Genomic DNA, 27,890 nt, shown 5'->3' on the forward strand with positions numbered 1-27,890 from the left:
TTATGATCATCGCTACGAGTGACCTGGAGCACAACACACTTTCTTTACTAAATTCAACTTGAAGAGAATCTGTAAGGAAAAATAGTGCCCCTATGGGGTTCTTACCATCGGGAGGGGGAAGCCTCTGGAGCCTAATGAGGCTTCCCCCGTCGTCTTCAGCCTCAGGGATCCAGCACCGGCAGCCCTCAAATTGTCACAGTAGGGGCTTCAGTGCGCGGCATCATTTACCTTCCTGCGCAGGCACAATACAGGCTACCCCTCGGGCTCTGACGTAATTAGCCGAGCCAGATCGGGTCTGCTCTACTGCTTGGGCGGCTCACACCTGACCTGACTGGGCTCGGCTATTTCTGGAAGAGCACAAGGAGAAACTTGTACTGCGCAGAAGCAGGGAGGTAAATATGTTAGCATGCTTTTCAGGGGCTGCCATCATTGGATCCAGGAGGCTGTAGAGGACAAGGGAAGCCTCATTAGGATCCAGAGGCTTCTCCCTCCCGGGGTAAGTTCCCCCCAGGGGCAGTCTTCTTCCTTACAGGATTACTTTTAAAGGGAACCTTAAGGGATGGTTAAGTTGACATGTACTTACCAGGGGCATATTCCAGCCTCAAATCCCCCCCCCCCCCCCCCCCGCCCAGTCTATCAGGTCACTCGCTGTCCTCCCGGTCTCCTCCATTATCAGGTCACTCACTGTCCTCCCGGTCTCCTCCATTATCAGGTCACTCGCTGTCCTCCCGGTCTCCTCCATAATCAGGTCACTCGCTGTCCTCCCGGTCTCCTCCATAATCAGGTCACTCGCTGTCCTCCCGGTCTCCTCCATTATCAGGTCACTCGCTGTCCTCCCGGTCTCCTCCATTATCAGGTCACTCGCTGTCCTCCCGGTCTCCTCCATTATCAGGTCACTCGCTGTCCTCCCGGTCTCCTCCATTATCAGGTCACTCGCTGTCCTCCCGGTCTCCTCCATTATCAGGTCACTCGCTGTCCTCCCGGTCTCCTCCATTATCAGGTCACTCCCTGTCCTCCCGGTCTCCTCCATTATCAGGTCACTCGCTGTCCTCCCGGTCTCCTCCATTTTGCCATTGTGATCCCCTGGCTCAGTCGTGAAATACCATGGCTGTTACCATCCTGCACAGTTGCAAGTTTTACGGACTGTGCAGGCACAAAACACTGCCGGCCACAGGTGCGGGATTAAGGAGGCACGTGCGGCCGGGACAGCGCAAGGTGGACAGCAGTGAGGACCGGAAGGACATTGAGGAATCTAACAGGGACGTGCTCACAAATGAGGCTTAATTGCCTCAGGTGTGTGCATGGGAGACTGGTTCATTACCCAGATATCTGCCGCTTCTATGCGTATCACATTCTTGCGCGCATCCGGCCGAAGGAGAAAGTGCGCGGTACTGAGTTGTGGAACACGTCCCGTTGGATGCGTGCGAGAGTGTGATACGCATAGAAGTGGCGGACATCTGGGTAATTAACCCCGTCTCCCATGTACACACCTGAGGCAATTAAGCCTCATTAGAATCAGGCATTCGAGTAGCTAACTTGTGAGCACATCCCTGGGACCTAATAGATTGCGGGGGGCTGGAAGAAGGCCTGGTAAGGAAGCATCAACTCTTTTTTTTTTTTTTTTTTCTCTCTCCACTTAAGATTTCATATAAAGGACAACTGTAGCAAGAGGTATATGGAGGCTGCCATATTTATTTCCCATTAAACAATACTAGTTGCCTAGCAGACCTGCTGATCTATTTGGCCCAGAAACAAGCATACAGCTAATCTTGTCAGATCTGACAATTATGTCAGAAACATCTGATCTGAGTATTAGAGGCAGAGGATCAGCAGGACAGCCAGGCAACTGGTATTGCCTGAAAGGAAATGCATATGACAGCCTCCATATCCCTCTCACTTCAGTTGTCCTTTCAAGGGAATTTGAAGTGAAAATAATCTTATGATGATTTGTATGTGTAGTACTGCTAAGATATAAAACATTAGCACAGACCTGAGTCACATTTCCAATACAGGAAGAGTTAATAAACTTCAGTTTATCTATAAAGTTGCAGAGCTCAAAAAAGCTCTTTTGCATAAAGTTGTGGACAGCACAGTCTTTTGAAGTACTGTACTTATCTCAACGGTCTCTCATTGTTTGTTCTTTGTTTGAACTTTTCTCTGCAGAAAAATGATAAAGGGTCAATAGCCTGCTCTGTGAAATCCTTTAAAATGCTGAGTGTATTGTGGAAACTGCAATTATTAGAGAATGATGCAATGTTGTGTTAAACAAAACAAAAAAAGCTATATACCTGAAAATAAAAATGACACTATTTTCTTTGCTACTAATGTTCTTAATTATCCATACTACACAACCAATTCATTATATCATGAGGTTTTTTTCACTTCAGTGTCCCTTTAATGGCCGGAATGTGTTTGGGGAGTTTTCAAGGAGATCAGATTTTCCTGTTTCAGAGCCAGGTCACGTTCTCATCGTCGGCCACAGATGAGAAAAGCTTATTGGTCACAGTTTGCCTTTTCCCATCAGTACCATCACATGTAGACTTTCTGTTGGTGTGAAGCCCGTTGTCTGTCTTCTGTAGGGTGATGCGCAGCCCAGATTGTAAGATGGACAGGATGAATCTGGCTCGCGTTTTTGGCCCGACCATAGTGGGGCACTCTGTGCCGGACCCGGGCCCTCTCATGATCATGCAGGACACACCCAGGCAAGCCAAGGTGAGTGACGCTGCTGGTGATTGGCTGGCTGCTCCAGCCCAGTAGGAGGTGCCATTGCGAAGTGCATTGTAAGCCGTATTCCGATGTTGTGTCTTTGTGGTCAGGTGATGTCTCTTCTTCTGTCGCTGCCCGCCGGATTCTGGAATCAGTTCCTCTCCAACAACCAAGAGAATCAGAACTGCGATTCAGTCACTGTGGCTCAAGGTGGGGAGGAGCTCTGTTCCATAACTTCAATTGCATTTCCTGTATAAGAATTAAAACAGCAGCGCTTTCCAAAGTGTGAAATCCAAAATCCTAATGGTTTTCAGTTCATTTTAAAATGTTGGTTTTCTCATGCCTGTCGTTGTATACTCTCTGACCCTCCTGCCTAATGCTGGGCATACACGGCTTATTTCTGCCGCACGATTCTCCCGTTCGATCGTTTCGCTGCTCGATTCTGCAGTCTATCCTCTTATCTTACATAGTTACATAGTTATTTTGGTTGAAAAAAGACATACGTCCATCGAGTTCAACCAGTTTTTCTTTTTTTCCATTCACTGCTATCACAAATCGAGCGGGAGATCGGACATGTCAGAAATTATCGAACCATCTACCGTATTTTTCGGACTATAAGACGCTCCGGACTATAAGACGCACCTAGGTTTAGAGGACAAACGCCAAGGGAAAAAATCATTTACTAGACCTGGTGTGTCTGTGGTGCAGGAGCGTCTTATGGACCTTCTCCCCCCCCCCCCCCCCAATTCTGTCCCCCTTGTGCCTTCCTTGAACCTCCTGTGTCCTCATAGGTCCCCTGGTGTCTCTGTGTCCTCTTTCCCCCTTTTTCTGTCTCTCTGTTCCTGTCCTCCATCCCCCTGTGCGGGGCTGCCATCAGAATTTTCTGGGCCTCATACTTGGCAAACCTACAGGGGCCCCCTCACGCCAAATAACAATTTGATAGGTAGATTGTGTGGGGGCAGAGCCACAGTATGTGGAGTAGAGTCAAAGCAACTTGCCTGTCGTCCATAACGCCCTCCCCCCTGCAGGGAAGAGGAGAATGACCACGCAACTCTGGTAGAATTGCCAGCAGAGGCTCGAGTGGCACTGCCACTGTTTGGGCCTCAGACCCTTCCTGGGCCTCACACTACTGTCCCTCTTGTACCTCCCTGATGGCTGCCCTGCCCCTGTTTCCTCTGTCTTCTACTCCTGTGTTCCCCTGCATACTCTGTCTCCTCTATCCCTCATGTCCCTTCTACCCTCACCATGTCCTCTAGTGTCTTAAGTAAATACTTGCAGTCTGGCATCTCTATCCCTGTGTCCTCTATCCCTTTTCTCCCTTCTATCCCCATATCCCCTTCCTCCATCCCCATGTCCACCAGTGAGGTAGATACATACTGTATTTGTAGCTGGGTATCTCAATCCCTGTATTCCCCTGTGTCCTCCATGTCCCCTGTCACTCATCTGCTGGGCATCTTAATCCCTCAGTGCCTGTGTCACCCATCGCTTTTTCCATTCTATTGCTGATTTCCTCCTCCTCTGTCCCCGTGTCAGCCAGTGCATTTTAACCTCTTGCCGACCGCGTCACGCCGATGGGCGTGGCCGTGGCGGCAGCCCCAGGACTGCCTAATGTCGATTGGCGTAAAGTCCTGGGGCTCTGTTTTGCAGGAGATCACGCGCATCTCCTGCTTGGGGGGCGGAGCTCCTCCCTGCCTTTAGTCTCCTAGCGGCTATTGCCGCTTGGGAGACTGTTAGACGGCGTGATCGCCGTCTATTTACATGGTGCAGCTCTGCGATCAGCAGCAGCGCTGCACTGGGGACAGCCGTGTGTCACGGCTGTCCCCCTGGGGGACAAGAGACACCGATCGGATCTCATAGGGTGAAGCCTGGCTGGGGGGAGGGAGGGTATTTAAAGAAACAGTGTTGCTTTTTTTTTTTTTAAACCCTAATATTTATTTAAAAAAAAAAACCATGGGGGAGCGATCAGACCTCACCAACAGAGAGCTTTGTTGGTGGGAGAAAAGGGGGGGGGGGGGAATCACTTGTGTGCTGTTGTGCGGCCCTGCAGCTTGGCCTTAAAGCTGCAGTGGTCTTTTTTACTAAAAATGGCCTGGTCACTAGGTGGGTTTAACCCTGCAGTCCTCAAGAGGTTAATATATACTTGTAGCTGTTCTGAGTCGTTCGTGTCCCCCATCTCTTATTTTCCTTCTTTCGCCGGTCAATGTTCTTCACCGTCCCACGTGTCAGCCAGTGTATCAGACTCAAACTGGCCGCTGCACAGCTCCCTCCATTCAAAAGTCACAGCACAGCTTTGCTGGTCTATGGGCAGGATAACCGCTCCATCAGTGGGGCCAATTAGTGCACTCACTGCTACTGAGAGAGTGCAGTGACTGGCCCCAAACACTGGCGAACACGGGGATGGAGGAGGACATCGTGACCAGGGAACAAGTGATGGACCCAGAGGACACGGCAACATAGCTCAGCTATATGTACGGTATGTACTCAAACACTGGAGGACACGGACGGATTAGGAGGACATCGGGGATAGAAGGGAGAGGCAAGATAGGGGCGCAGGTCCGAAAATGTAGTATTCGGACTATAAGACGCACTGACTTTTTCTTCCCCACTTTTGGAGGAGAACACGGCTTGTTTTTGAGCCATTTACCATATTTTTCAGACTATAAGACACTTTGTCTTATAGTCCGAAAAATATGGTAAATGGCTCAAAAACAAGCCGTGTATTCCCAGCATAGCACCATTTTCTTTTCTACTTTAAAGTGGACCAAAATTCAGAATTTCTTTTCTTCTCTGAAAGATTAGCTACAGGAGGATGACCTCTATGGAAAATTAATAAAAAGCCTCAAGGAATGCTTGAAGAATTTAACTACTGTATAAATACAGGGTGGCGAATGAAAAAAACATCCCGTCTGCTTGTCAGGAGTACGAGATGCCATCCCATAGCAATGAGCCTGTGTGTGTGTGTGTGTGTGTGTGTGTGCGCGCTTCCAGGGTTTATAGACGACTGTTGCCTACTTAGGCTGGTGTTTGGGAAACTCTCTTATATAGTAACAAATGCAGACAACACAGTCTTCAGTAAGCCCTGGGAGCGCACACCCACAGCACAGAGTAACAGGCTCACATGGACACGACGGCATCTCACACTCGGCAGGCAGGACGTTTTTTTTTTTTTTTTTTGTGCACTACCTCTGTATTTATTCAGGTTCATTTATGGAAAGTATCAGATTGCTAAAAGACCCCCACCCTCCCTGTTCAGGTAGTCAGGCAAACCCCCCCCCCCCCCCCCTTCCAGGCCCGGATTTACATCACAGGTGCCTAAAGGCACAGATGTCCTGGCACCTTAGTCCTCAATGAACCTACAAACCCCCGCCGAACTGTTGGCTGCCCCAGATGTCACTTCTCCCTTATTTAGTTATTGTATTTATAAAGCGCCAACATATTATGCAACATATTAACTTGCCTTTCATAGGTCGTTACAGGTGCCCTTTAGCATTAGGCTTCCAGAAGTGCCCTAAGTATTAAGAAGCTAGAGATGCCCCCAACTAAAGGGAGATCTCATCAGTGGAATACTGAGAGCAGGACGAGTTACCTCTCATTTATGCTCTGCTGGGGACTCTGCATAGAGAAGGAGGCACTCGGGGAGGAAACTGAGCCGCCTTTCCATCATCAGGCGCCTGTAGGCACGTGCCTACAGTGCCTTCTGGTAAACAGGCCTTTAGCCCCCCCCCCCCCCCCCCCCAAAAGAATAGATAGCCAGGGAGGACCCCTATGTATAAGTAGGTAGAGATTGCACCCTTCCATCATCCATTTTAGGTAGCAAGACCATGCCCTCCCAGTGTAGGTAGACAGGAAGTGCCCCTCCCCCCTATAGGTAGCCAGAGAGGGCCCCCCAGTGTAGGTAGCCAGAGAGTCACCCCCCCCCCATAGGTCACCAGAGAGGTCCCCCATCCCCTATACAGAGAAGACTGCAGAACACGTAGATCACTCACTTCCCCAGGATACAGCCTCATGCTGCATGTCTTTCGCCTGTCCTCTTGGGGGTGTCCATCGTTGGGGTAACATTAATTGGTCCAATTAGCCCCAAAAGGGAAAAAAAAATCCTTCCCGACCTCAGATGGCAATCAGATAAAATCCCTGGATCAACATCACTGGGCATTACCTAGTAATTATAGCCATAGATGGTTTTTCATCGCAAAGAAAGCATCTAAGCCCCCTTTAAATGCAGGTATAGAGTTTGCCATAACTACTTTCTGTGGCAATGCATTCCACATCTTAATCACTTACTGTAAAGAACCCTTTTGTTAATAAATGGTTAAAACGGTTTCCCTCCATGCGCAGATCATGTCCTCTAGTCCTTTGAGAAGGCCTAGGGACAAAAAGCTCATCCGCCAAGCTATTATATTGCCCTCTGATGTATTTATACATGTTAATTAGATCTCCTCTAAGGCGTATTTTCTCTAGACTAAATAAACCCAGTTTATGTAACATTATACGAGGGATGGAAGGTCTCACTTACCAAGAAAGGTTAAAGTAAAAAATCCTTCTGCATGTCTAGGGGTGAATAGCGGGAATTAAGGACACGCCCAGTGAGCTTTAGAAACATGCACAAATGTACTTGGTTATTCTGCAAATATGTCTATTGAACTTTGCTGGGTGTTGAGGAACCTGTGTGCAAAAACTTGTATAACTATTCATGCAGTGTAAAATTTCTAAAAAGTTTCCTCTAATACCGATTTTGTTTCCCCCCCCCTCTGATCAGAGCGCCTGTTCCGTCCCCTGACCTCTCCTGAGATTAACTCTGTGCTGTCTGCGCCACTGAAACCGAGAGAACCTTACCTGTAAGTAATAGTATTAGAATGGTATATGCTATACAGTACAAGAAGCTATTATGACATAATAGCATTTCTATTAACACACCCTCCATCAGTAACCTCCCCGTCCCCCATGTTACTGACTGTCCTAGGAAAAGCTCACACTCTATAAATGCATAATAAATATGGTAGGACAGCAGACAATGGTAAGATTATAGCACTGACCTCTTCTGCAGCACTTTAGAGTATAAAGTCATGTCACTGACTGTCCTCGGAGCTCACAATCTACTCCTACCAATAGTCATAGTCTAATGTCCTACCATATTATTATTATGTATTTGTAATGTGCTGCAGAAGATGTCAGTGCAATATAGAGTACATAGTCATGTCACTGACTGTCCTCAGAGGAGCTCACTATCTAATCCCTTCCCTACCAGTCAGTCTAATTCATACACTATATGATACATACATAGACATATGACTATGGTAGGGATTAGATTGTAGGCCCATCTGAGGGGCAGTTAAAGGGGCACTATGGCGAAAAATGTTAAATATGTGCAAACATAGACAAATAAGAAGTGTGGTTTTTCCAGAATAAAATGAGCCATAAATTACTTTTTCTCCTATGTTGCTGTCACTTTCAGTAGGTAGTAGAAATCTGACAGAAGTGACAGGTTTTGGACGAGTCCATCTCTTCATAGGGGATTCTCAGCAAGGCTTTTATTCTTTATAAAGATATTCCCTAAAAAGTATTAAACAATGACGCTGGCCAGCTTCCCTGCTCGCTACAGTTTTTTGTCAGTTGGACAGAGCAACTGCCATTCGCTAAGTGCTTTTGAAAATAAATCCCTGAGAATCCCCTATGAAGAGATGAACTAGTGAAAACCTGTCGCCATAGTCCCCAACCGTCCCGTTTTCGTCGGGATTCTCCCAATTTGAGGGGGCTCTCCCGCTATCCCGGTAAGAGCCCCCCAAGTCCCGGGCGGCTGTCAGTATTGACAGCCTCCCTTAGCAGGAGGAGAGCAGCGCAGTGGAGGGAAAGCGGTGGGCAGCAGTGGAGAAGGGGGCCATCTCCCCCCTTCTCTCACCTTAGGGTGCTCTCCCTCCCTCGCTCTCTCCTCCGATCTGTGTGTGCGGCAGCGTTTGGCAGCGGGCGGGCCTTACCTTCCGTGTCGCTCCATGCGCCAGCCGGAAGTTCTGGTGCCGCAACCGCTGCTCTGGTCTGGATCAGACCGGAGTAGTGGCAAATCATCTCGTGCCGGCGACGAGACCAGACGGAGGACACGGAAGGTAAGTTCCGCCCCTCTGCCAGCCACCGCACTTCATTCCGGAGGGGACAGCGAGAGCACCCTGAGGGGGGGGGGGGGGAGATGGCCTCCCGTCTCCCCCGCTCTCCTTCCCTCGCTCTCTCCTCCTGGGGGGACGGGACAACACCTGGCTACCTATTCTGGGCACATATACCGCTGGCTATACTGGGGCACATATACACCTGGCTACAATATACTGGGGCACATATACACCTGGCTACAATATACTGGGGCACATATACACCTGGCTACAATATACTGGGGCACATATACACCTGGCTACAATATACTGGGGCACATATACACCTGGCTACAATATACTGGGGCACATATACACCTGGCTACAATATACTGGGGCACATATACACCTGGCTACAATATACTGGGGCACATATACACCTGGCTACAATATACTGGGGCACATATACACCTGGCTACATATACTGGGCACATATACCTCTGCCTACATATACTGGGGACGTATACCTCTGGCTACATATACTGGGCACATATAACCCTGGCTACATACACTGGGGACAACTGGCTGTTTGTCATTATGTGCATTTAGTGGTGAAAAGCTGTCTCTCATTATGTGCATTTACTGGTGAAACGCTGTCTCTTATGTGCATTTACTGGTGAAACGCTGTCTCATTTCATGCATTTACTGGGGAAACGCTGTCTCATTTCATGCATTTACTGGGGAAACGCTGTCTGTCATGTGCATTTACTTCATATTTTATTTAACTACATTAGCTGGTATAACTACATTACAGTTAGCCCCACCCACGGGCAGGGTATATGAGGGATATTTATTAAAAAATATAAGGGCATCAATATAAAAAAAAAAACTTCAAAAAAACTTTATGGTGGGCGTGACTTGGGGTGTGGCTAGGGGTGTGTTGGGGTGTGTGGCTAGGGGTGTGGCCTGTGTCCCGATTTCTAATTTTAAAATGTTGGGAGGTATGCTGTTGCTTCTGTGAGATTTCTACTACCTACTGTAAGTGACAACAACACAGTAATGTATGGCTCATTTTACTCTGGAAAAAAATTACTTCTTATTTGTATATGTTTGCACATATATATTTTAAATTCTACAATTTTTTGCCATAGTGCCTCTTTTAAGTATCATGACCATATACTCTATATAGCACCGACATTTTCTGCAGTGCTGTACACAGGGCCGGCCCTAGACTTTTTGCCGCCTGAGGCAAATTTATAAAAAAAATTGAGGCGCCGAGCCAGAAGGGTAGCGGGCAGGACAGGGGTATTGGGCCTAGCGGTGGGGAGGGGGGTCGGACCCCCCCTCCCTCGCCTGGGTCCCCCGATCTGCGCTCCACTTCAGCTGTAATAGGAAGCTGCCGATGCCCAATAGTAAGAGGTACGGGCGGGGAGGACTCACCTTATCCGCGTTCCAGCGTGCGCTCCACTGACGTCACTCACTGTATTGTAAGTGGACGGCGATGCAGGAAGTGACGTCATTGGAGCGCACGCTGGAACGCGGATAAGGTGAGTCCTCCCCGCCCGTGCCTCTTACGATTGAGCATCGGCTGCTTCCTATTACAGCTGGAGGGGAGCGCAGATCGGGGGACCCAGGTGAGGGAGGGGGGGTCTGACCCCCCTCCCCACCGCTAGGCCCAATACCCCCGTCCTGCCCGCTACCCCTCTGGCTCGGCGGCCGGCCCCCCCGCACCCACGGACGGGCAGGTGCCGCCCCTAGAAGTTTGCCGCCTGAGGCAAACGTTTCACCCCGCCTCATGAGCGGGCCGGCCCTGGCTGTACAAATCCTAAATAACTCTATTATGTTTTTATGTAGCACTGACATCTGCAGCACTTTGCCAGTCGGTGTTGTGACTACTTACTGTAAATGAAACTATAACCCTCAATTTATAAGCTTCAAAATCCCCTTCAAACAACATGGAGAACAACTAGTGACCTACTATGGCTATATACCATAGCATTGATTCCTCATAGTCCTAGTAGCTGCTGCATACTGGAGTAGTTTAGTGCTAAAGTGGTCTTTCCCTTTTATAGTATATCTGTTTCCTGTCCGCAGAGTGGAGTCCACCAGCAAGGGCGATCTGGGCAAGAAACCCGGCAGATTCTTTACTTCTCCAAACAACTGAGGGGGAGGGGCTTAGCCAGAACTGCACTGCGTCACCGCGCACCGACCAATCGCCTGCTGATTGTTTTGTATTATTTATTGTGCCGTTCACTGAGGTTTGTCACTGATTTTGCGTGTTGTTTTGTTTACATCCTTCAACTTGTATTTATAACCCTACTGATATTTTTGTATTTTCAACACTATTGATATTTTTGTATTTTTGAAGTGCAAAGTAAAATGAACTCGTGTTGCAGAGGCTTCTTGTGTCGGTTTCCTCCCTGGATGAAGGCCACCGGGCAGTTTGTGCTAGTGCAGTCTGGTATTCTAAAATATACCTGCTCAGGCAACTTAACCACTTCACCACTGAGGGTGCCCCTGAGCACCAGAGCAATTTTCACCTTTCAGCGCTCCTTCCATTCATTCGTCTATAACTTTATCATTACTTATCGCAATGAAATTAACTATATCTTGTTTTTTCCGCCACCAATTAGGCTTTCTTTAGGTGGGACATTATGCCAAGAATTATTTTATTCTAAATGTGTTTTAATGGGAAAATTGAAAAATATTTTTTACCCACATTTTTCCTGTTTTCGGCCATTATAGTTTTTAAATGCATGCTACTGTAATTAAAACCCATGAAATGTATTTGCCCTTTTGTCCCGGTTATAAAACCGTTTAAATTATGTCCCTATCACAATGTTTGGCGCCAATATTTTATTTGGAAATAAAGGTGCATTTTTTTCAGTTTTGCGTCCATCCCTAATTACAAGCCCATAGTTTATTAAGTAACAGTGTTATACCCTCTTGACATAAATATTTAAAAAGTTCAGTACCTAAGGTAACTATTTATGTATTTTTTTTTATTGTACATTTTTTAATTTTTTTTTTAATTACAAAAAAAAAAATGGGGAGTGTGGGAGGTAATGAGTTAATTTTTTGTGTAACACTAATTTATTTCTATGTAAAAAATGCATAGGGTGTAGTTTTACTATTTGGCCACAAGATGGCAACAGTAACTTTTTACTCAGACGCTCGCAGGAAGTACTAGGAGGCTGTGAGTGTTTGTTTTTTTTCACAATGATCGCGCTGCCCATCGGAGAGCAGCGGCTAATTGCGGGGCTTAGATCAACGAACGGAAATGGATTTTCCCGTTCATTGATCTCCGAGCGGGCGGCGGCGTGTTTACTAGCGGCGGGCAGCGTGTTTACGAGCGGGCAGCGGCGGGAGCGCGGAAAGTACGGATTTCTCCGTCCCTGGGGGTTAAAGGATGGAAAAAGGGACGGAGAAATTCGTACGGGCGGGGGTAAAGTGGTTAAAGGACAACACTGTAGTGAGAGGAATATGGCGGCTGCCATATTTATTTCATTTTAAACCATATTAGTTGCCTGGCAGCCATGCTGATCTATTTGGCTGCAGTAGTGTCTAAATCGCACCAGAAACAAGCATACAGCTAATAATGAGGCTGAGATTTCCCTTCTATCTAATGGCTTGACATTTGTTCCTACCCCTGATTTTGATTTATTCTAAACTGTGAAAGATGTAAACCTCTTTGCTTGTGGGGGAGGGGTGCGATTGGGGGAGGGGTTCAGGCAGCCGGATCCCCAGTATGGTATGGTGTGCTGGGCCAGATGACCCCTTTAGTCAGATGCGCCCCCCCCCCCCCCCCCTTTGCAAAAAGCCTTTACTCACCTCATGCGGCTGAGCCGCAGTAGCCCCCTCCGCTCCGTCCGGCATCCCCACTCGTACTGCCGCTCATTTCCGGGTCGTGGCTTGATGACTTCATCAAGCCGGGGACTCGCCACTGACGTCAGAGTGAGCGTAGATGCCGGCCAGAGTGGAGGGGGGCGCCAGTCGTCGGGGGAACGGCAAGAAAGTGAGTGGATCCCCCCATCGCCTCAGCCGTTGCAGTGGCCACTACGATCAGCCGGTGAGCGTAGTGATCACGTGATCAGAATCTATACGCGATGGCTGCTGATCACTGAGGGGAGATGTCAGTTGTCATATGACAGCTTAATCTCCACTCTCGGGTGCACACGATCGCGTCGGGAGCGGAAATGGCGGGTGGCGTAGATCCTACGCCGCATCAGGCTAGAACAGCCACAAGTGCCGCGTAGGATCTAATAGAGGCGGTCCGGAAAAGGTTAAAGGGAACCTGAGACGAGAAGCTTCTCATGTTCCATACTTAACGGGGGGGCTTCCTTAAAGGAATGCTGTAGGGGATGGGGGGAAAATGAGTTGAACTTACCCGGGGCTTCTAATGGTCCCCACAGACCTCCTGTGCCCGCGCAGCCACTCACCGATGCTCCGGCCCCACCACCGGTTCACTTCTGGAATTTCAGACTTTAAAGTCTGAAAACCACTGCGCCTGCGCAGCCACGCCCTCCCTCCCTCCCGATGTCACCAGGAGTGTATTGCGCAGGCCCAGTATGGTCTGTGCAGGCGTGCCAGTATACAGAGGGGAGTAAGGCAGTGAAGAGGAACTGGGTCCCAGCCAGCAGCGGAAGGGTCCAAGTATTTACTAAGCTGAGCTCACATAAATTCTGAGGAATGATCAGATTTTGATTAAAAGTTAAGGTAGCCATACACTGGTCAATCTGTTGGTTGGATCTGATGGCAAATCGATCAGAGAGGGATCGTATGGCTGCCTTTACTGCAAACAGATTGTGAATCGATTTCAGCAAGAAACCGATCACAATCTGTGGAGCTGCCGCCACCGCCAGCTATACATTACCTGATCCGGCCGGCGCGAGTTCCCCGGTCTCCGCTGTCTTCTCCATGCTCGGCTGCAGCTTCACTGAACTTCCTACCGGGGAAGTTTAAACAGTAGAGGGCGCTCTACTGTTTAAAATTCCTGCCGGGACAGGAAGTTCAGTGAAGCTGGAGGAGCCGAGCACGGAGAAGGGACACGCATCGGCTGGAGCAGGTAATGTATTGCCGCTAGCGTTGGTCATTCAAACACCGCTATCGACGCACTCCTGACCTGCTGGCGATCGAGCGAAATCTTCTGCACGGACGGATCGACGGGAGCGATTGATTTCGGACGGAAATCGATCGTTCTGTCAGCGTTTGCGCAACGATTTCACAGCAGATTCGATCACAGTGATGGAATCTGCTGTATATTGGCGGGAACATCGTTAGGTGTATGGGCCCCTTAAGAAGAGTAGTGCACGAAAGGTGTAAGTAACACTAGAAGGCAAGTCTATAGATCAGGTCTTTTGACATTTGCCTTCAGTCTAAATAAAGCAGAATCTTGGTCAGGCAGGAAAGGTGAAGACATGCACATAGCAAAGTTTCCAATTAAATTTCAATTTTACAATTAGATTGCTGAAAGGACCACTATGGCAATGGTGGGGGAAGCCTCCGGATCCTATCGAGGCTTCCCCCGTCCTCCTGTGTCCCACGGCGATCTCGCTCTGGCCCTCCGAACAGCGGGGATGTAAATTTATATCTTCCCAGCGCAGGCGCAGTATCGGCTCTCCGCTCGGAGATAGGCGGAAATAGCCAATCGCTGTTGGTCCGCTCTACTGCGCAGGCGTAAGTCTCCTGCACCTGCCTAGTAGAGCGGACCCGACAAACTTCGGAGTGGTCAGCGCAGGGGAGGGTGCGGCATCATTGGGACCCTGAGGCTTCCCCCTCCTAAGGTGAGTACCCACCCAGGGGAACTTTTTTTTTTTTTTTTTTGTTAGTCTCTTGAAAGGGGGTTTCTCAGGCTTTTCAAAAGGACTGCTTTATGGCGGCCATTTACGACACAATAAACATAATCAATTTTACTATGTTTCAATTAAAACAATCTTTTTGTATTTTGAGGAGAAGAGCGTTATTTTTATTAAAAAAAAAGTGTTGGAAAGTTAGAAAAATATATATAAAAACTGATGTTTTTCCAAAATTATATAATAAAAAAAAACATTCAATGTATGTGTATGGTATACTGGCTGAAATGTTCTCATTATTTGGTCAAATTGTTACATTTTTTTCTTTCCCGACCAGATAAATCTGAATTGTGTATGGCCACCTTTAAGGAAACCAGAGCCGATTGCTGCAGATTTGATACTTAACCAGGGCTTCCTCCAGCGCCAAAAACTCGAGCGAGTCCTTCCCCATCCTCCTGGGGTCTGCCGTTCAGCCCCGGTAACAGGCTCAGCCGCATCAGTCCTGTTCTTCTGCGCATGTGCAGGAGGTTAGCGCATGCATAGAAGACCCGACTGATGCGAGTGAACCAGTTACCGGGGCTGATTGCGGCAGACAGTGAGGGACTCGCACCTGTTTAGGAAGCCCCGGGTGAGTATCAAATCTGCTGCATCAATGGTCTCTGGTACACTTTAATCTATAGCAGACCTACATTCATCACAGAGAATATTGCCACCTAGTGGTGAAATAGTAATATATCCCCTAGAATACTCTAATTTTCTAGGCAATTGGCTATGAATAAAACATCCGCTGTGGGAATGTCTCTGATTAATGCCGCAGTGAGTGATTTACAGTAAATTAGCATTAGCGCTGAATCAGGGATTTTCCTCCTTTCTTTATATAAAACAAGTGGAAGATATTTTGCAAACCAACCACCACTATTAACAGACACCTATGTATTGTGAAATGCTATATCTACACTGACCAGGCACATTAAACCCGCTGACTGAAGCAGTAAATATACGTTTTATTAAATGGTTGCGAGAGCAACTGTGTTAAAGGTTTGGATATAGAGGCCAGTTAATAAACCGTCAGTTGTAGATGTTTTGGAAGCAGAAAAATGACCAGACTTAAATATGGCAGCCTTCATATCACTCTCACTTCAGTTGTCCTTTAATTTTAATCAATTCCAGTTTCCTGGCTATCCTGCAGATCCTCTGCCTCTAATACTTTTAGCCATAGCCCCTGAACAAGCATGCAGCAGATCCAGTTTTTCTGACATTGTCAGATCTGGCAACATTATCTGTATGCTTGTTTCTGGAGTGATTCAGACACTGCTGCAGCCAAATAGATCAGCAAGGCTGGCAGGCAACTGGTATTGTTTAACAGGAAATAAATATGGCAGCCTTCACCTACATCTCAGGCCCAGTGCACACCAAAAAGCGCTAGTGTAATCGCGAACGCTCAGGGCTTTTTGAAGTGATTTTTCTAGGTGATTCTAGGCATGTGCCTAGCGATTTTTGGTTTAGCGAACAAGGCCTGAGGTCAAATCATACCTGAACTGACATGTGACATAATAAGATAGACATTTGTATTTAGACACTGTACATACCCATAACTATGCTGCATTCCTTTTTTTTTTTTTTTTTTCTTTCTCTGCCTGGAAGAGTTAAATATCAGGTATGTAAGTGTCTGACTCAGTCCTGACTCAGACAGAAAGTGACTACAGTGTGACCCTCACTGATAAGAAATTCCAACTATAAAACATTTTCCTAGCAGAAAATGGTTTCTGAGAGCAAGAAAGAGGTAAAACTGGGAATTTCTTATCAGTGAGGGTCACACTGTAGTCACTTTCTGTCTGAGTCAGGACTGAGTCAGACACTTACATACCTGATATTTAACTCTTCCAGGCAGAGAAAGAAAAAAACACAGCATAGTTATTTGTGTGCTAGGCACTGTACATACACATGTCAATCTCATCCTGTCACTTCGGGTAACCGTTAAACAACTGACTGGTCTCATGTTTTGTATTTTCTGGTATGGATGTTTGCTGTGGTCAGTGCCTACTAAAGAGAGACCATCCGTGAACCAGTGCCAGAATTGTAAATGCCCAAGGTTAATTGACGTGTGTGTGGGAAGCCTATCTGGTCTATAAGAGCTACTCTGGCACAATTTGCTGGCAAATGAAATATGGCCACAGAAGGCTGTGTCTCCTGTACCATTATCCGCATTCACACTACTCACGCTGTTGTGTGTGTGTGTGTGTGTGTGTGTGTGTGTGTGTGTGTGTGTGTGTGTGTGTGTGTGTGTGTGTGTGTATAATGTAGCGCCCTGGTGGGATTAGTTTGAAACGCTATCTGTCCCAAGAGAGGATGTTGGGATACTGTGCCGGGTAGCGGCGGCGATCGGATTGCACATGCAGCTAGCAAAGTGCTAGCTGCGTGTAACAAAAAAAAATAATTATGCAAATCGGCCCAGCGGGGCTTGAGCAATGCCTTCCGGCAGCATAGCCCGAGCTCAGCTCCGTCTTACTGCCAGGAAGGTTAAATCCCTAATTTACATCCTGACATTTATCACATGGTGACATTTTTACTGCTGGCAGGTGATGTAGCTGCTGCATGCTTTTTTGGCAGTTGTAAACCGCTATTTCCCACAATGCAGCAAGGTTCACAGACAGGAAACTGTCAAGAGTATGTACTCAGAAATTCTTTGTGGGAGGGGTTTCACCACAATATCAGCCATACAGCGCCCCCTGATGGTCTGTTTGTGAAAAGGAATGGATTTCTCATGTAAAAGGGGGTATCAGCTACTGATTGGGATAGGATAAAGTTCAATTCTTGGTCGGAGGTTCTCTTTAAATTAATCAGTTGCTCTGTTATAACTGAAAGGTCAACTGATTTTCAAAGCAAGTCCGTGTTTTCCTATGGCACCTTTCATGTTTTAACTGAAATCTTTTTCACAATGCACTGCTATGGAGAAGAAAAAAATGCGTACCAACTGATTAAGTGTAAATGGGGCCTTATGCTAAGTACACACCATACAATTTTCTGTTAGATTCTTCTGTTAGATTTACCTACAACATGGAAAAAGCTATCTGGCAGGTAAATCTAAGAGAAAATCTAACAGAAAATTGTATGGTGTGTACCTAGCATTACACTTTGCAATCCCTGATAAAAGTATTGTCACAGTCCTCCCATGGAAGTGTATGCACTCCCTGGTATCTCTTTCCTAGATAGTGATGCTTCTGGTAGCGTGTGGAGTGCAGTACAGGCTACTTTCACTTGAAGTGCAGATCAGAGTGGGCCTACTCACTGCAAAACTAAGAAGAATAGAGTGCTAAGTCCCGCCCACAGAGGTAATAGAGCCACTTGCATTACAGATGTGAGTGGCTTATTTTGGCTGCATTTTGAAGAGAGGCTTCATTTTTGGCTCATGTGGGAGAGCAGAAAATTTTGCAGGACACGAGTCGCTGCCTCTATTTAGTGACAGCTGCAATTTTTAAAGAGTAACTGTCGGGCATAAAATCAATTCTTTAGTTTTATCTGGTAAACAAGTAATAAGGATGCTAATCAGGCCATCCAAAAGGTAAAATCACTATTACTTTTCTTGATTAATTATCAGTCCTCAGTTTACATGACTTATTTGGTACACAGAAAATGTTCTACACAAAAGAAGTTGCAGGGCATGCTGGGTTGTCCTTTTTTGTTTCTCTACTTCCCCTCAGAATTAACTACGGTAATGGTGGATAAGGGTGGATATTACATCAGGGCTGGCTTCAAAATAGCCACAGTAAGGGCCCATTTCCACTATCGCGAATTCGCATAGCAATACAAGTGAATGGGACTGTTTCCACTTGTCAGGATTCCTTTGCGTTTTTCTGTGCAGAAAAAAATTTACATGGCAGAGCCATCAGAATTCGCATATCGCATACAATGTATTTAATAGGAAATTCGCATGAGTTTTGGGTATACGAATTTTCAGAAACAATGGAAAAGCACACCAGTATTGCCATGGTTAAATTCGCATACATCATCCATGCGAATTCGCATGAAAATTCGCATAGACCTGCATGAGAAATTTGCATCCGCATGCAAATTTTTACCGCGGCGATTTGTACCGCACAAGTGGAAATGCAGCTTAAATCTGGAAACTGTCTAGAATTAGATTCTCTACTTTTCCTTTATAAAATTCACAGGAATCATAATGTGGTCAGTAAAATACATATGTTATGTATGTAGAGCAAGTATTTATCTACTTATATATTTGTTGTTTTTTTTTCCTGAGATAGTATAGCTGATGGCTCCTCTTTGAGAAGTCCTGGATACTGTACCAACACTTTGTCTAGCCTGGCTATGCAAGCCTAAGGGCTCTTTTCCACTATGAAATGCGATCGCATTTGCGATCGCGATTCCAATCGCGATCGCAATCACGTTTCAATTTCCACCATGCGATTGCGATTGAGCTACTATACTCATTATAGTACAGCTCCATCGCATACAAAACGCGGCAGGACGACGATTGCGCTTTGACCAAAATCGCATCGCAATCGGATCGCACTAATGGAAATTGCTGCTGCAGTTTCCATTAATTTAATGTACCTTGCGATTAGAAGCAAATCGCAAATCGCAGGGTAGTGGAAAAAGGCCCTGAGCTATACTTAACCTTGTAGCCATCGAAATGTGAAAGTGCTTGGACTGTACCTCCAATGGGAGAACAGAGCTGGTCCTTTGCAGCAGAAAATAAACCAGGGTATCCCGGGCCATTTCTAGGATAATTTGATATAGTAACCCAGTTTTTCTAATCTCTGGGAGTTTACTTTAAATGAGATTATACTATCTACTTCTGTTAATCATTAAATTTGTAAATTATCATTGTGCTGTCAGTCAGAAGTGCCAGACCACATTCTCTTTGGCAATCGTTAGTTTGGCAGCTCCAGCGTGTACTAAGCTCTACATGACAAAGGCAGACTTAACAAAATGTATATTTGTATTCAACTCCTGCAGGAAAACACAAAAGATATGACCAGCAAATACACCACCACCTCTTCATATAACTTTACATAAATTTACTTGAGGTCACCAAAAGATGGGAACAGTGATTCACTGCCAATAACGGGCATGTGTTGAGATTAGTGATGGTCAAGTACATGCAAATAACCTTGAGTTGATACAAATTCTTATGCAAATTTGTGCAGCTTGAAAATGAACCAATCAAATTTTACCTCAGCAGGATTTGATTGGTTCATTTTCATCTTTTTGACCAGCACAGGGCAGGACAATCAACCAGCAAACAATACAAGAGGTCTGACTCTACTCACATGAAGCCTCCAGATACACAGAGATTGTTCCACCCATCAGTATGAAGGGAAGCTTCCAAACCAACGTCAAGGCCAATCATGGCATTGGGTCTCTTCCACCAGCAGCTGAAAGTGGTGAATTCACCGCCTGTTATCTGCTTCTGTCCCCCAGCCAGGTGCCTGTTAGCACTCAATTATGGGCAGTGGGCTGCCTATGAAGTTGCATCTTAGCAAAGCAGTTACCATCCTCTGACATGTTTTTTTTTTTATAGCAGCAGCAGCACCTACCACCGCTAGACTTCAAACTTGACACGTGGGGTTACCAAATTCTTCCGGTTACCAGCTGGTGCTTGTAGCCTACAGCCAGGAAGCTGAATGGCTCATGAAAGAAGCCAGTCAACCACTCGTGGAAAAGAGGCCCTAAAGAGAACCCGAGGTGTCAAAGTTCACAAAAGTAAATGACTAAGGAGAGGGAAGCCTCTGGTCTCCTGCCGCTTGTTGGAACCCTCCTTAAAGTGAACCAGAGACAAAGCACCCTCATGTATTTACCATATATATCTGTGGGAACATTAGAGAAAACTCCTACCCTGCTCTGTTTCGTTCTCCACTGTTCAGCCTGCTTCTTATCAGCCCTGATAAAATCCTCGACTGAGCATTCAGTCTGGCTTTGCTCAGGAATCATTCTAGCCGAGTCTGTCTTCTCTGATTTCTTTTGAAGCCCAAGCCTGCCCCCTTGTGGCTCTGCTATAATGACTCAGCTATAATGATTCCTGAGCAAAGTCAGACTGAATGCTCAGTCGGGGATTTTATCAGGGCTATAACAAGCAAGCTGAGCAGTGAAGGATGAAACAGAGCAGGGTAGGTGTTTTCTCTAATGTTCCCACTGATCTATATGGTAAAATACATGAGGGTGTTTAGTCTCTCGTTCTTTAACATCGGGACCATTCTCCTCTTTCTAGCATGGGTGCAGCCATGCCTGCCTGAGTGGCTCCAGCTTACTGAGCAAGTGCAGCCGTTCTCGTGCTAGAAGAGGATTGTAGGCTCCAATGGGTTTACTGACAAGCCCTTGTCTTTAAAGCGAACCTAAACAAAGGATATGGATTTTTCCTTTTAAAATACCAGTTACCCAACTCTCCTGCTGATCCTGTGTCTCTAATACTTTCAGCCACAGCCCATGAACAAGCATGCAGGTCAGGTGCTCTGACTATTGTTACGCTACGTACACACATGCGACAACGATCGTTCGTTGAGAACGACGAACAAACTTTTAATTGATGAAAGAACGACCTAAGTAAAGTTAGTTTTAAAAGGTGTGTAATGATTTGATCGTTAGAACGAACGTTACATCACGTAAAGCAACTATTGCGCCTGCGCATAAAAATGAGAAGTTTCACGGCGAAATTGTGAAATGCGCATGTCAAGCCTAGTACGAACGACCGTTTCCAACGATGTACTACTTTTGCAAACGATCGTCGTTGGTTAAAATTCGCCGAGACAGAACTTTCTTTTGTAGCGATTTGGCTCGTTCGTCATTTGCCTTAACCACCTGAGCGGTCTGGACGAGCTCAGCTCGTCCAGTACCGCCGGAGGTCGCCGCTCAGGCCCTGCTGGGCCGATTTTCATGAAATAAAGTGCAGCACACGCAGCCGGCACTTTGCCAGCCGCGTGTGCTGCCTGATCGCCGCCGCTCTGCGGCGATTCGCCGCGAGCAGCGGCGAAAGAGGGCCCCCCTAGCCGCCTGAGCCCTGCGCAGCCGGAACAAAAAGTTCCGGCCAGCGCTAAGGGCTGGATCGGAGGCGGCTGACGTCAGGACGTCGGCTGACGTCGATGACGTCACTCCGCTCGTCGCTATGGCGACGATATAAGCAAAACAAGGAAGGCCGCTCATTGCGGCCTTCCTTGTTTATTCTGGGCGCCGGAGGCGATCGGAAGATCGCCTCCGGAGCGCCCTCTAGTGGGCTTTCATGCAGCCAACTTTCAGTTGGCTGCATGAAATAGTTTTTTTTTTATTTAAAAAAAACCCTCCCGCAGCCACCCTGGCGATTTAATCAGAACGCCAGGGTGGTTAATAGTCGGTGGTTCGTTTTTGTAATGATCGTCGTTGGTAAAGATCAGGGAACGATTGTTACAAACGACTATAGTCGCATGTGTGTACGCACCTTTAGACTGGATTAGCTGCATGCTTTTCAGGTTTGTGATCGAGCCACTACTGCAGCAAAGAGATCAGCAGGACTGCCAGGCAACTGGTATTGTTTAAAAGGGAACATCCAGATCCCTCTCAGTTAAGGTTCCCTTTAAGCTTTGGGGGGGGTCCTCGCTTGACGATTGGGGACCAGAGGACAGTATGGGAAGCCTCTGCAGAGTTCCCCAACCCTGTCCTCAAGGCCCACCAGCAGTACATGTTTTGCAGGAAACCACAAACACGCACAGGTAAGGTAATTAGTGTCTCAGCAGCGCTGATTAACTCCCCTGGCGTAAAAAAAAAAAAATCATCGCCAGGGGGGCAGTGCAGCACTTTTAATTTTTTTTTAAAATCATGTAGCTAGCCTATCGCTAGCTACATGATTGCCTCTGTGCAGTGACACACACTCCCCCCCCCCCCCCCCCCCCTCCGATCGCCGCCGATCAGCGCAAGCAGGACATCCCATTCAGAACGGGATTTCCTGTTTGGCTTCCCCCGTCGCCATGGCGACCATCGGGATGATGCCATCCACGTCATGGTACACTGGGGATTTATACAAAACATACACTGTTGGTGGGCCTTGAGGATTGGGTTAGGGAACACTGCAGAGCATACATGTCAAACTCCAGCCTGCGGGCCAAATTTGGCCCTCAAGTGGTTTCTCCACTTTGCATTGTGTGTTTGGTCCACTCTAGGCCACCAGGGAAGCTATATTGGAGGTGAAGGCCTAGAATACCAGGGAAGCAATATAGGGGATGTAGGGGGAAAGCACTAAACACTAGGTAACTGTTTAGTGAGGGAAGACTACTAGACACCAGGGAAATGTATAGGGGAGAGGTGCTATTAGACACCTGGGAGATTGAGAAGAAGGTGGCCAGCAGACATTGAGGTTGGCCTGCAACTAAGTCCCATTGTACAATTTCAGCCTACTTTATATTGGAGTTTGACACTTCTGCTCTATAGGATCTAGAGAGCTCCCCCCCCCCGGCTGGCCATAAAAGAAGGAGAGAGGCAGAGAAAAAGCCGGCGGCTCCATCTGTTACATTGCCGCCGGCTTAATTTCATTATATTAACTAAGATGTGATACATTTGCCCGCTGCGCTGCGGCCAAAAGATACATTAACGTTACAGGAATTATTCCATTTCGCACATTGGCCGGCCAGAACTAGAAGTGGCCAAACTTCGGGTTCTGGCCGTAACATATACATGGGGGAGTGGAGGATGACAAATGGGGGGACACAATATTTGAGGTAAAACATCTACAAGACACCACTGGACAATGGACATACCAAGTTTAGTTTATTTTATTTCCCTATTTTTTTTTTTTTATTCTCTAAACCTTAGTGCATTGTAGTCTGGTATATTATGTTCTTAAAAATACAGTATTTACTTTAACTTTGTGATCCCTCTAGTACAGGGGTCAGGAACCTTTTTGGCTGAGAGAGCCATAAACGCCACATATTTTAAAATTTAAATTCCATGAGAGCCATACAATATGTTTCAAACTGGGACAGTGCACATGTGCAGCAGAGGGTTTACGTCCCTGTTGCCATGGTAATGTGTATACAGTTGATCCTCCAGGCAGCTGAAGTGTCAGACACGTCTTCAACTTCTCTTGGGTTTCAGCAACATCAGCAATTTCCCTGAGAGCCAGACAGGAGAAATACCAACTAACAGCTTGTACAATTAGCTAGCTGACTTGGGGGTTGATTCACTTTGTAGATGAGATCCCCGCACTTTGGCCTAATAGGCTGCCTGGCAAGTGACAGGCAGCCTATTGAGCCAATCAAAGTGTGGGGATCTCGTCCAACAGTCACTGGACCTGACAGGGTCCAGAGTGGGACAATTGGAGCAGCTGTTAATTTTTTTTTTTTTTTTTTTTTTTTGGGGGGGGGGGAGAGGTACGAGTAAGTAGTGCATGCTATAGCAGTAGTGTGCACTACTTTGAAAATGTTACTTGCGCTGCCAAATGTTACTTAGTGAATCAACCCCTACTGATTTGTATGTGAGCCAGATGCAGCCATCAAAAGTGCCACATCTGGCTCCCGAGCCATAGGTTCCCTACCCCTGGACTAGTGCATGTTAATGTGGGGACCAGAATCAGATTGGCCTTGATGCTCTCTCTCTTGGAATCCCCCTCATAACTACAGGTACACCTGGAACCATATATGTGGGTATAACATGGCTTCCTAGCTGTAGTTGGTAAGCAGTTTTGGAAAGTTTGCTCGTGTTCCCATCACAAATCGCAAAAGTCTTTTAGCTGCTAGAGGGAAGAGGTCAGGACAGGCTGCAAGACGCTTCAAACTTCACTTTTAATAAGTCTGTTAGGCTTGACCTGTTGCATGACCCGGCCAGTAGCTATATTAGACATGCTGTGCATGATGGGTATCACAATGGAAAGGATGCCCTATGGGGGGCACATAATCACGGAGTGAGCTGCCTGCAGGGTTATCCAGCATCTCCTTGTCACAGTCCTTCCAGAGCAGTGATCAGTGCTGAGCTCCAGGCTCCGTGTGCCGGAGGCTGAGACTCTCTCTAACAGGTCCATGTCACATCCTCCTGCTGTAAGCCAAGTCCCACATTCAAGCCAGACTGCTACAAGGGTCACACACCGGGGTAAGCTCAGGTTCTGACCCCTCTCCTTCAGAACATGCCGGGGGCTACAGGATGATCTGGTTCTTGAAGCTGCGGCTCAGCTCCTTATGCGGGAGGACGATGGAGTTTAATATGATCACCTCTGCCGGGATAGAGACGTTACAGCCTGGAAGACAAATAAGCTTGTTAAGTAAGCATCTCATACAGATTTAATGCAAACCTAGGAGGTCTGCAATGCCCAAAAACTGATGCTCACCTTGGGAGGGGAAACCTCTGGATCCTAAAGAGGTTTCCCCTGATGTACTCCACCGACTCGATCCAGTGCTGAGAGCATACCTACGAATCTGCAGCTAGGAGATCTGGGTTCATGATGAAGTCGATATACAGCTCCCCCTGCTCCTGCACAAGTCCTGGCGGCGTAAATTACTATTCCCTCTCCAGGTCCATGTGGACGGTGGGGAATGTTATAATTTGGCTTCCAGCTATTGCGGGAGCCCGACTTAGTGTTTTAAAAGTAATTTGAGTTCAGTCTTTTGACGGCACTAAAATCACTCACTGAGCGCCGTTATAGCCGTAATTCCCATTACGGCCTATGGTGACGCCAGATGCACCCAAATTTCCTGCACGGTTTTAACATCACTGGGCACTGAGACCCCATAACTGAGGCGCCAGGTGTTACCCGGACCTTTTACTGTTGTATGCTCCTATGTTATATTGCCTGAGGAAGCAGGTTTACACCTGTGAAACGCGTTGCAACCCCCTTGGAGTATGCCAATAAAATTTATTTAGATTTGAACTGACAGTTTATAGTGTCTGCTTACAGGAGGCAAGTCCACCGCTGCCTCCAAAGCACTTTTAAACATTTTATTACCTGATTTTTATCCTGCTGGCGCCTCTGTTCTTTCTACATAATGGCTGCACTGTGTCTGTGCAGTAGAATGGACTCACTCAGGCTCCAGCGGACAAAAACAAACAGCCAGATTGGGTCCACACTACTGTGCAGGCGGCTCGTGCATGCACAGTAGCAAGGACCCAATCGGGCTTGGCATTTACTAAAGAAAGTCAAGTGGGTCCGGGTGTATGCGTGAGCTGTCAGTAGGTGTTCTTTCGGTGGTCTCAGAGCTGGTGGAGGAGAACATGTGAAGCCCCTGGACGGTCTGGATGCTTCCCCTTCCAAGGAGAGTACCTCATAGGGCAGTGGTTCCCAACCTTTTTGACGTCGTGGCACACTATGCCGAACGCGCTCCCCCCCCCCCCCCCCCAAAAAAAAAAACCCACCCACAGACTTAGTATAAGTAGTTACTTAGCCAAGTATAGGTGCCCCCAGTAAAGGAAGTCAGGTGTAGGTACCCTCAGTATAGGTATGTAGATGCCATCATAGATGACCTCAGTATAGGTATAGCGATGACGTCTCTTCAGCGCACCGCTCTGTCTCCCTCTCTGTTCTGCCTCCACTCAGTGTATAATTAGAGCAGGGCTACAACAAAATGGCCGCAGAGGTCTGCGTTTGGTGGACATCCGCAGCCATTTTCTAGTAGCCCAGCTTTAAAGGATACCACAGCTGAACAAACAAGAAGATCCAGTGTGTAGGGGGTTAAAAGTACATACTGTGACCTCCTCTGTCTGCTGCCGTTCGTGGAATATTCATGCCGGTGTCCCGGCAACTTGCTTGACCTGGATATAAATCTTCATCTCTTTACTTCTGGTGGCGCATAGCTATGGGCTCAGAAGCTCGCTGTCCCCTGCGTCTACTCTGGGCTATGTGTGCGCTCCATTACACCAAGCGTCACATGATTAATCATGTGAAACTTTATGTAATGGAGCGCACACGCAGCCCAGAGTAGACGCAGGAGAAAGCGTGCTTCTGAGCCCATAGCTATGCGCCACCAGGCTTTCTCCTGCGTTTACTCTGGGCTGCGTGTGCGCTCCATTACATAAAGTTTCACATGATTAATCATGTGACGCTTGGTGTAATGGAGCGCACACACAGCCCAGAGTAGACGCAGGGGACAGCGAGTTTCTGAGCCCATAGCTATGCGCCACCAGAAGTAAAGAGATGAAGATTTATATCCAGGTCAAGGTTCAAGCAAGTTGCTGGGACACCGGCATGAATCTTCGAACGGCAGCAGACGGAGGGGGCAGGAGGAGGTCACAGTATGTACTTTTAACCCCCTACACACTGGATCTTTCTGTTTGTTCAGCTGTGGTATCCTTTAATTACACGGAGCGGAGGAAGAGAGCATAGGGAGATAAGAGTGGGGCGGGCCACACATACCCAATGCTGCCGCGACACATAAATGTGTCACCTGTGGCACACAGGTTGGGACTCCCTGCCATAGGGGCACTTTTTTCCCCACAGGTACACTTTAAGCTGCGTACGCACTATAGATATGAAATGTTTGAAATAGATCGCCTTATTGAGCGACAATCGTAAAAAAAAAATTGTAAAACTGCATTTAAACACTAGAGGTCCGACATGCATGCTGCTGGACCTCTAGTGTTTCAACGTCCATTATGTCACATGACAGAGAGAAGAGACGGGGAGGAGGAGGGCGGAAAGTAAAGACACTGGACTGGTGGGATTACTGCCAACACTCTACATTGGTAGTCCCAACAGGAAGCAAGGTTAAGTGGCAGATTGGCCACTCCCATTTCCTGACCGAGTGAGCTATGAGAGGCAGCTCAGCCACTACCGCAATCCGATTGTGTCGTGAGAGACGTCTTAGCCACTCTCACTTCTCACATTCCGATTGAGTGGATTGTGAGCCACGGTGAAAATCTCCTAACCAATCTGATCAGACTGACTGGATCGATCTGAAAGTCGTATCGATTTCATTCTGATCAGATTGCTAGACTCTAAACTAAGGAATTTATAGCTTTTTAAACTTGTTTTCTTACCTAAGAAAACCAGGTAAGGCAAGGTATGAGGACAATAAGGGGGAAGGTGCTTTAACTGTGCATTAAAGAGGACCTGAACGCTTGCACAGGAGAGGAGGAGAACACAGATAAATGCACCCAGCATGTGTGTATAGAGAACTTCTCAGCAAGTAATGAGATTGTGAAATTTGAGCTCTCAGCTGTCTGCCGAGTTAAGAGCTAATATGTAAACATGGGAGTCCCTTTCTGTGCTCCCAGCAAACCAGAAAGTAACCAGCCTGCAGCATCTCTGTAAGAGCTCTATAAGCTGTAACAAGGAAATGTTTTTCTGTAAAAGGTTATTATGCTGTTGCTTAGCTTTTAAAGCATAGAGGAAGTTATGAGTTCAGGT

The 27,890-nt window shown here is 47.0% G+C and overlaps 2 protein-coding genes across 2 annotated transcripts in view; one reads left to right on the top strand and one right to left on the bottom strand.

The window, feature by feature from the left end:
• LOC137525885 (rac GTPase-activating protein 1-like) overlaps positions 1-11,114 on the top strand; it is a 94,693-nt gene extending 83,579 nt beyond the window's left edge. Inside the window, exons 14-17 of the mRNA XM_068247104.1 lie at positions 2,580-2,712; positions 2,817-2,916; positions 7,463-7,541; positions 10,875-11,114. Of these exons, the coding sequence (XP_068103205.1) occupies positions 2,580-2,712; positions 2,817-2,916; positions 7,463-7,541; positions 10,875-10,944 (382 nt within the window). The 3' untranslated portion in view covers positions 10,945-11,114. The remainder of the gene's footprint in view (positions 1-2,579; positions 2,713-2,816; positions 2,917-7,462; positions 7,542-10,874) is intronic.
• A 12,195-nt stretch (positions 11,115-23,309) lies between these two features.
• The window catches only part of GMPPA (GDP-mannose pyrophosphorylase A), a 35,893-nt gene continuing 31,312 nt past the window's right edge, over positions 23,310-27,890 (bottom strand). Inside the window, exon 13 of the mRNA XM_068246021.1 lies at positions 23,310-24,788. Coding sequence (XP_068102122.1) covers positions 24,688-24,788 — 101 coding nt within the window. The 3' untranslated portion in view covers positions 23,310-24,687. The remainder of the gene's footprint in view (positions 24,789-27,890) is intronic.

The sequence above is a fragment of the Hyperolius riggenbachi genome, chromosome 7 (genome assembly GCF_040937935.1).
Source record: "Hyperolius riggenbachi isolate aHypRig1 chromosome 7, aHypRig1.pri, whole genome shotgun sequence".
Lineage (NCBI taxonomy): Eukaryota > Metazoa > Chordata > Amphibia > Anura > Hyperoliidae > Hyperolius > Hyperolius riggenbachi.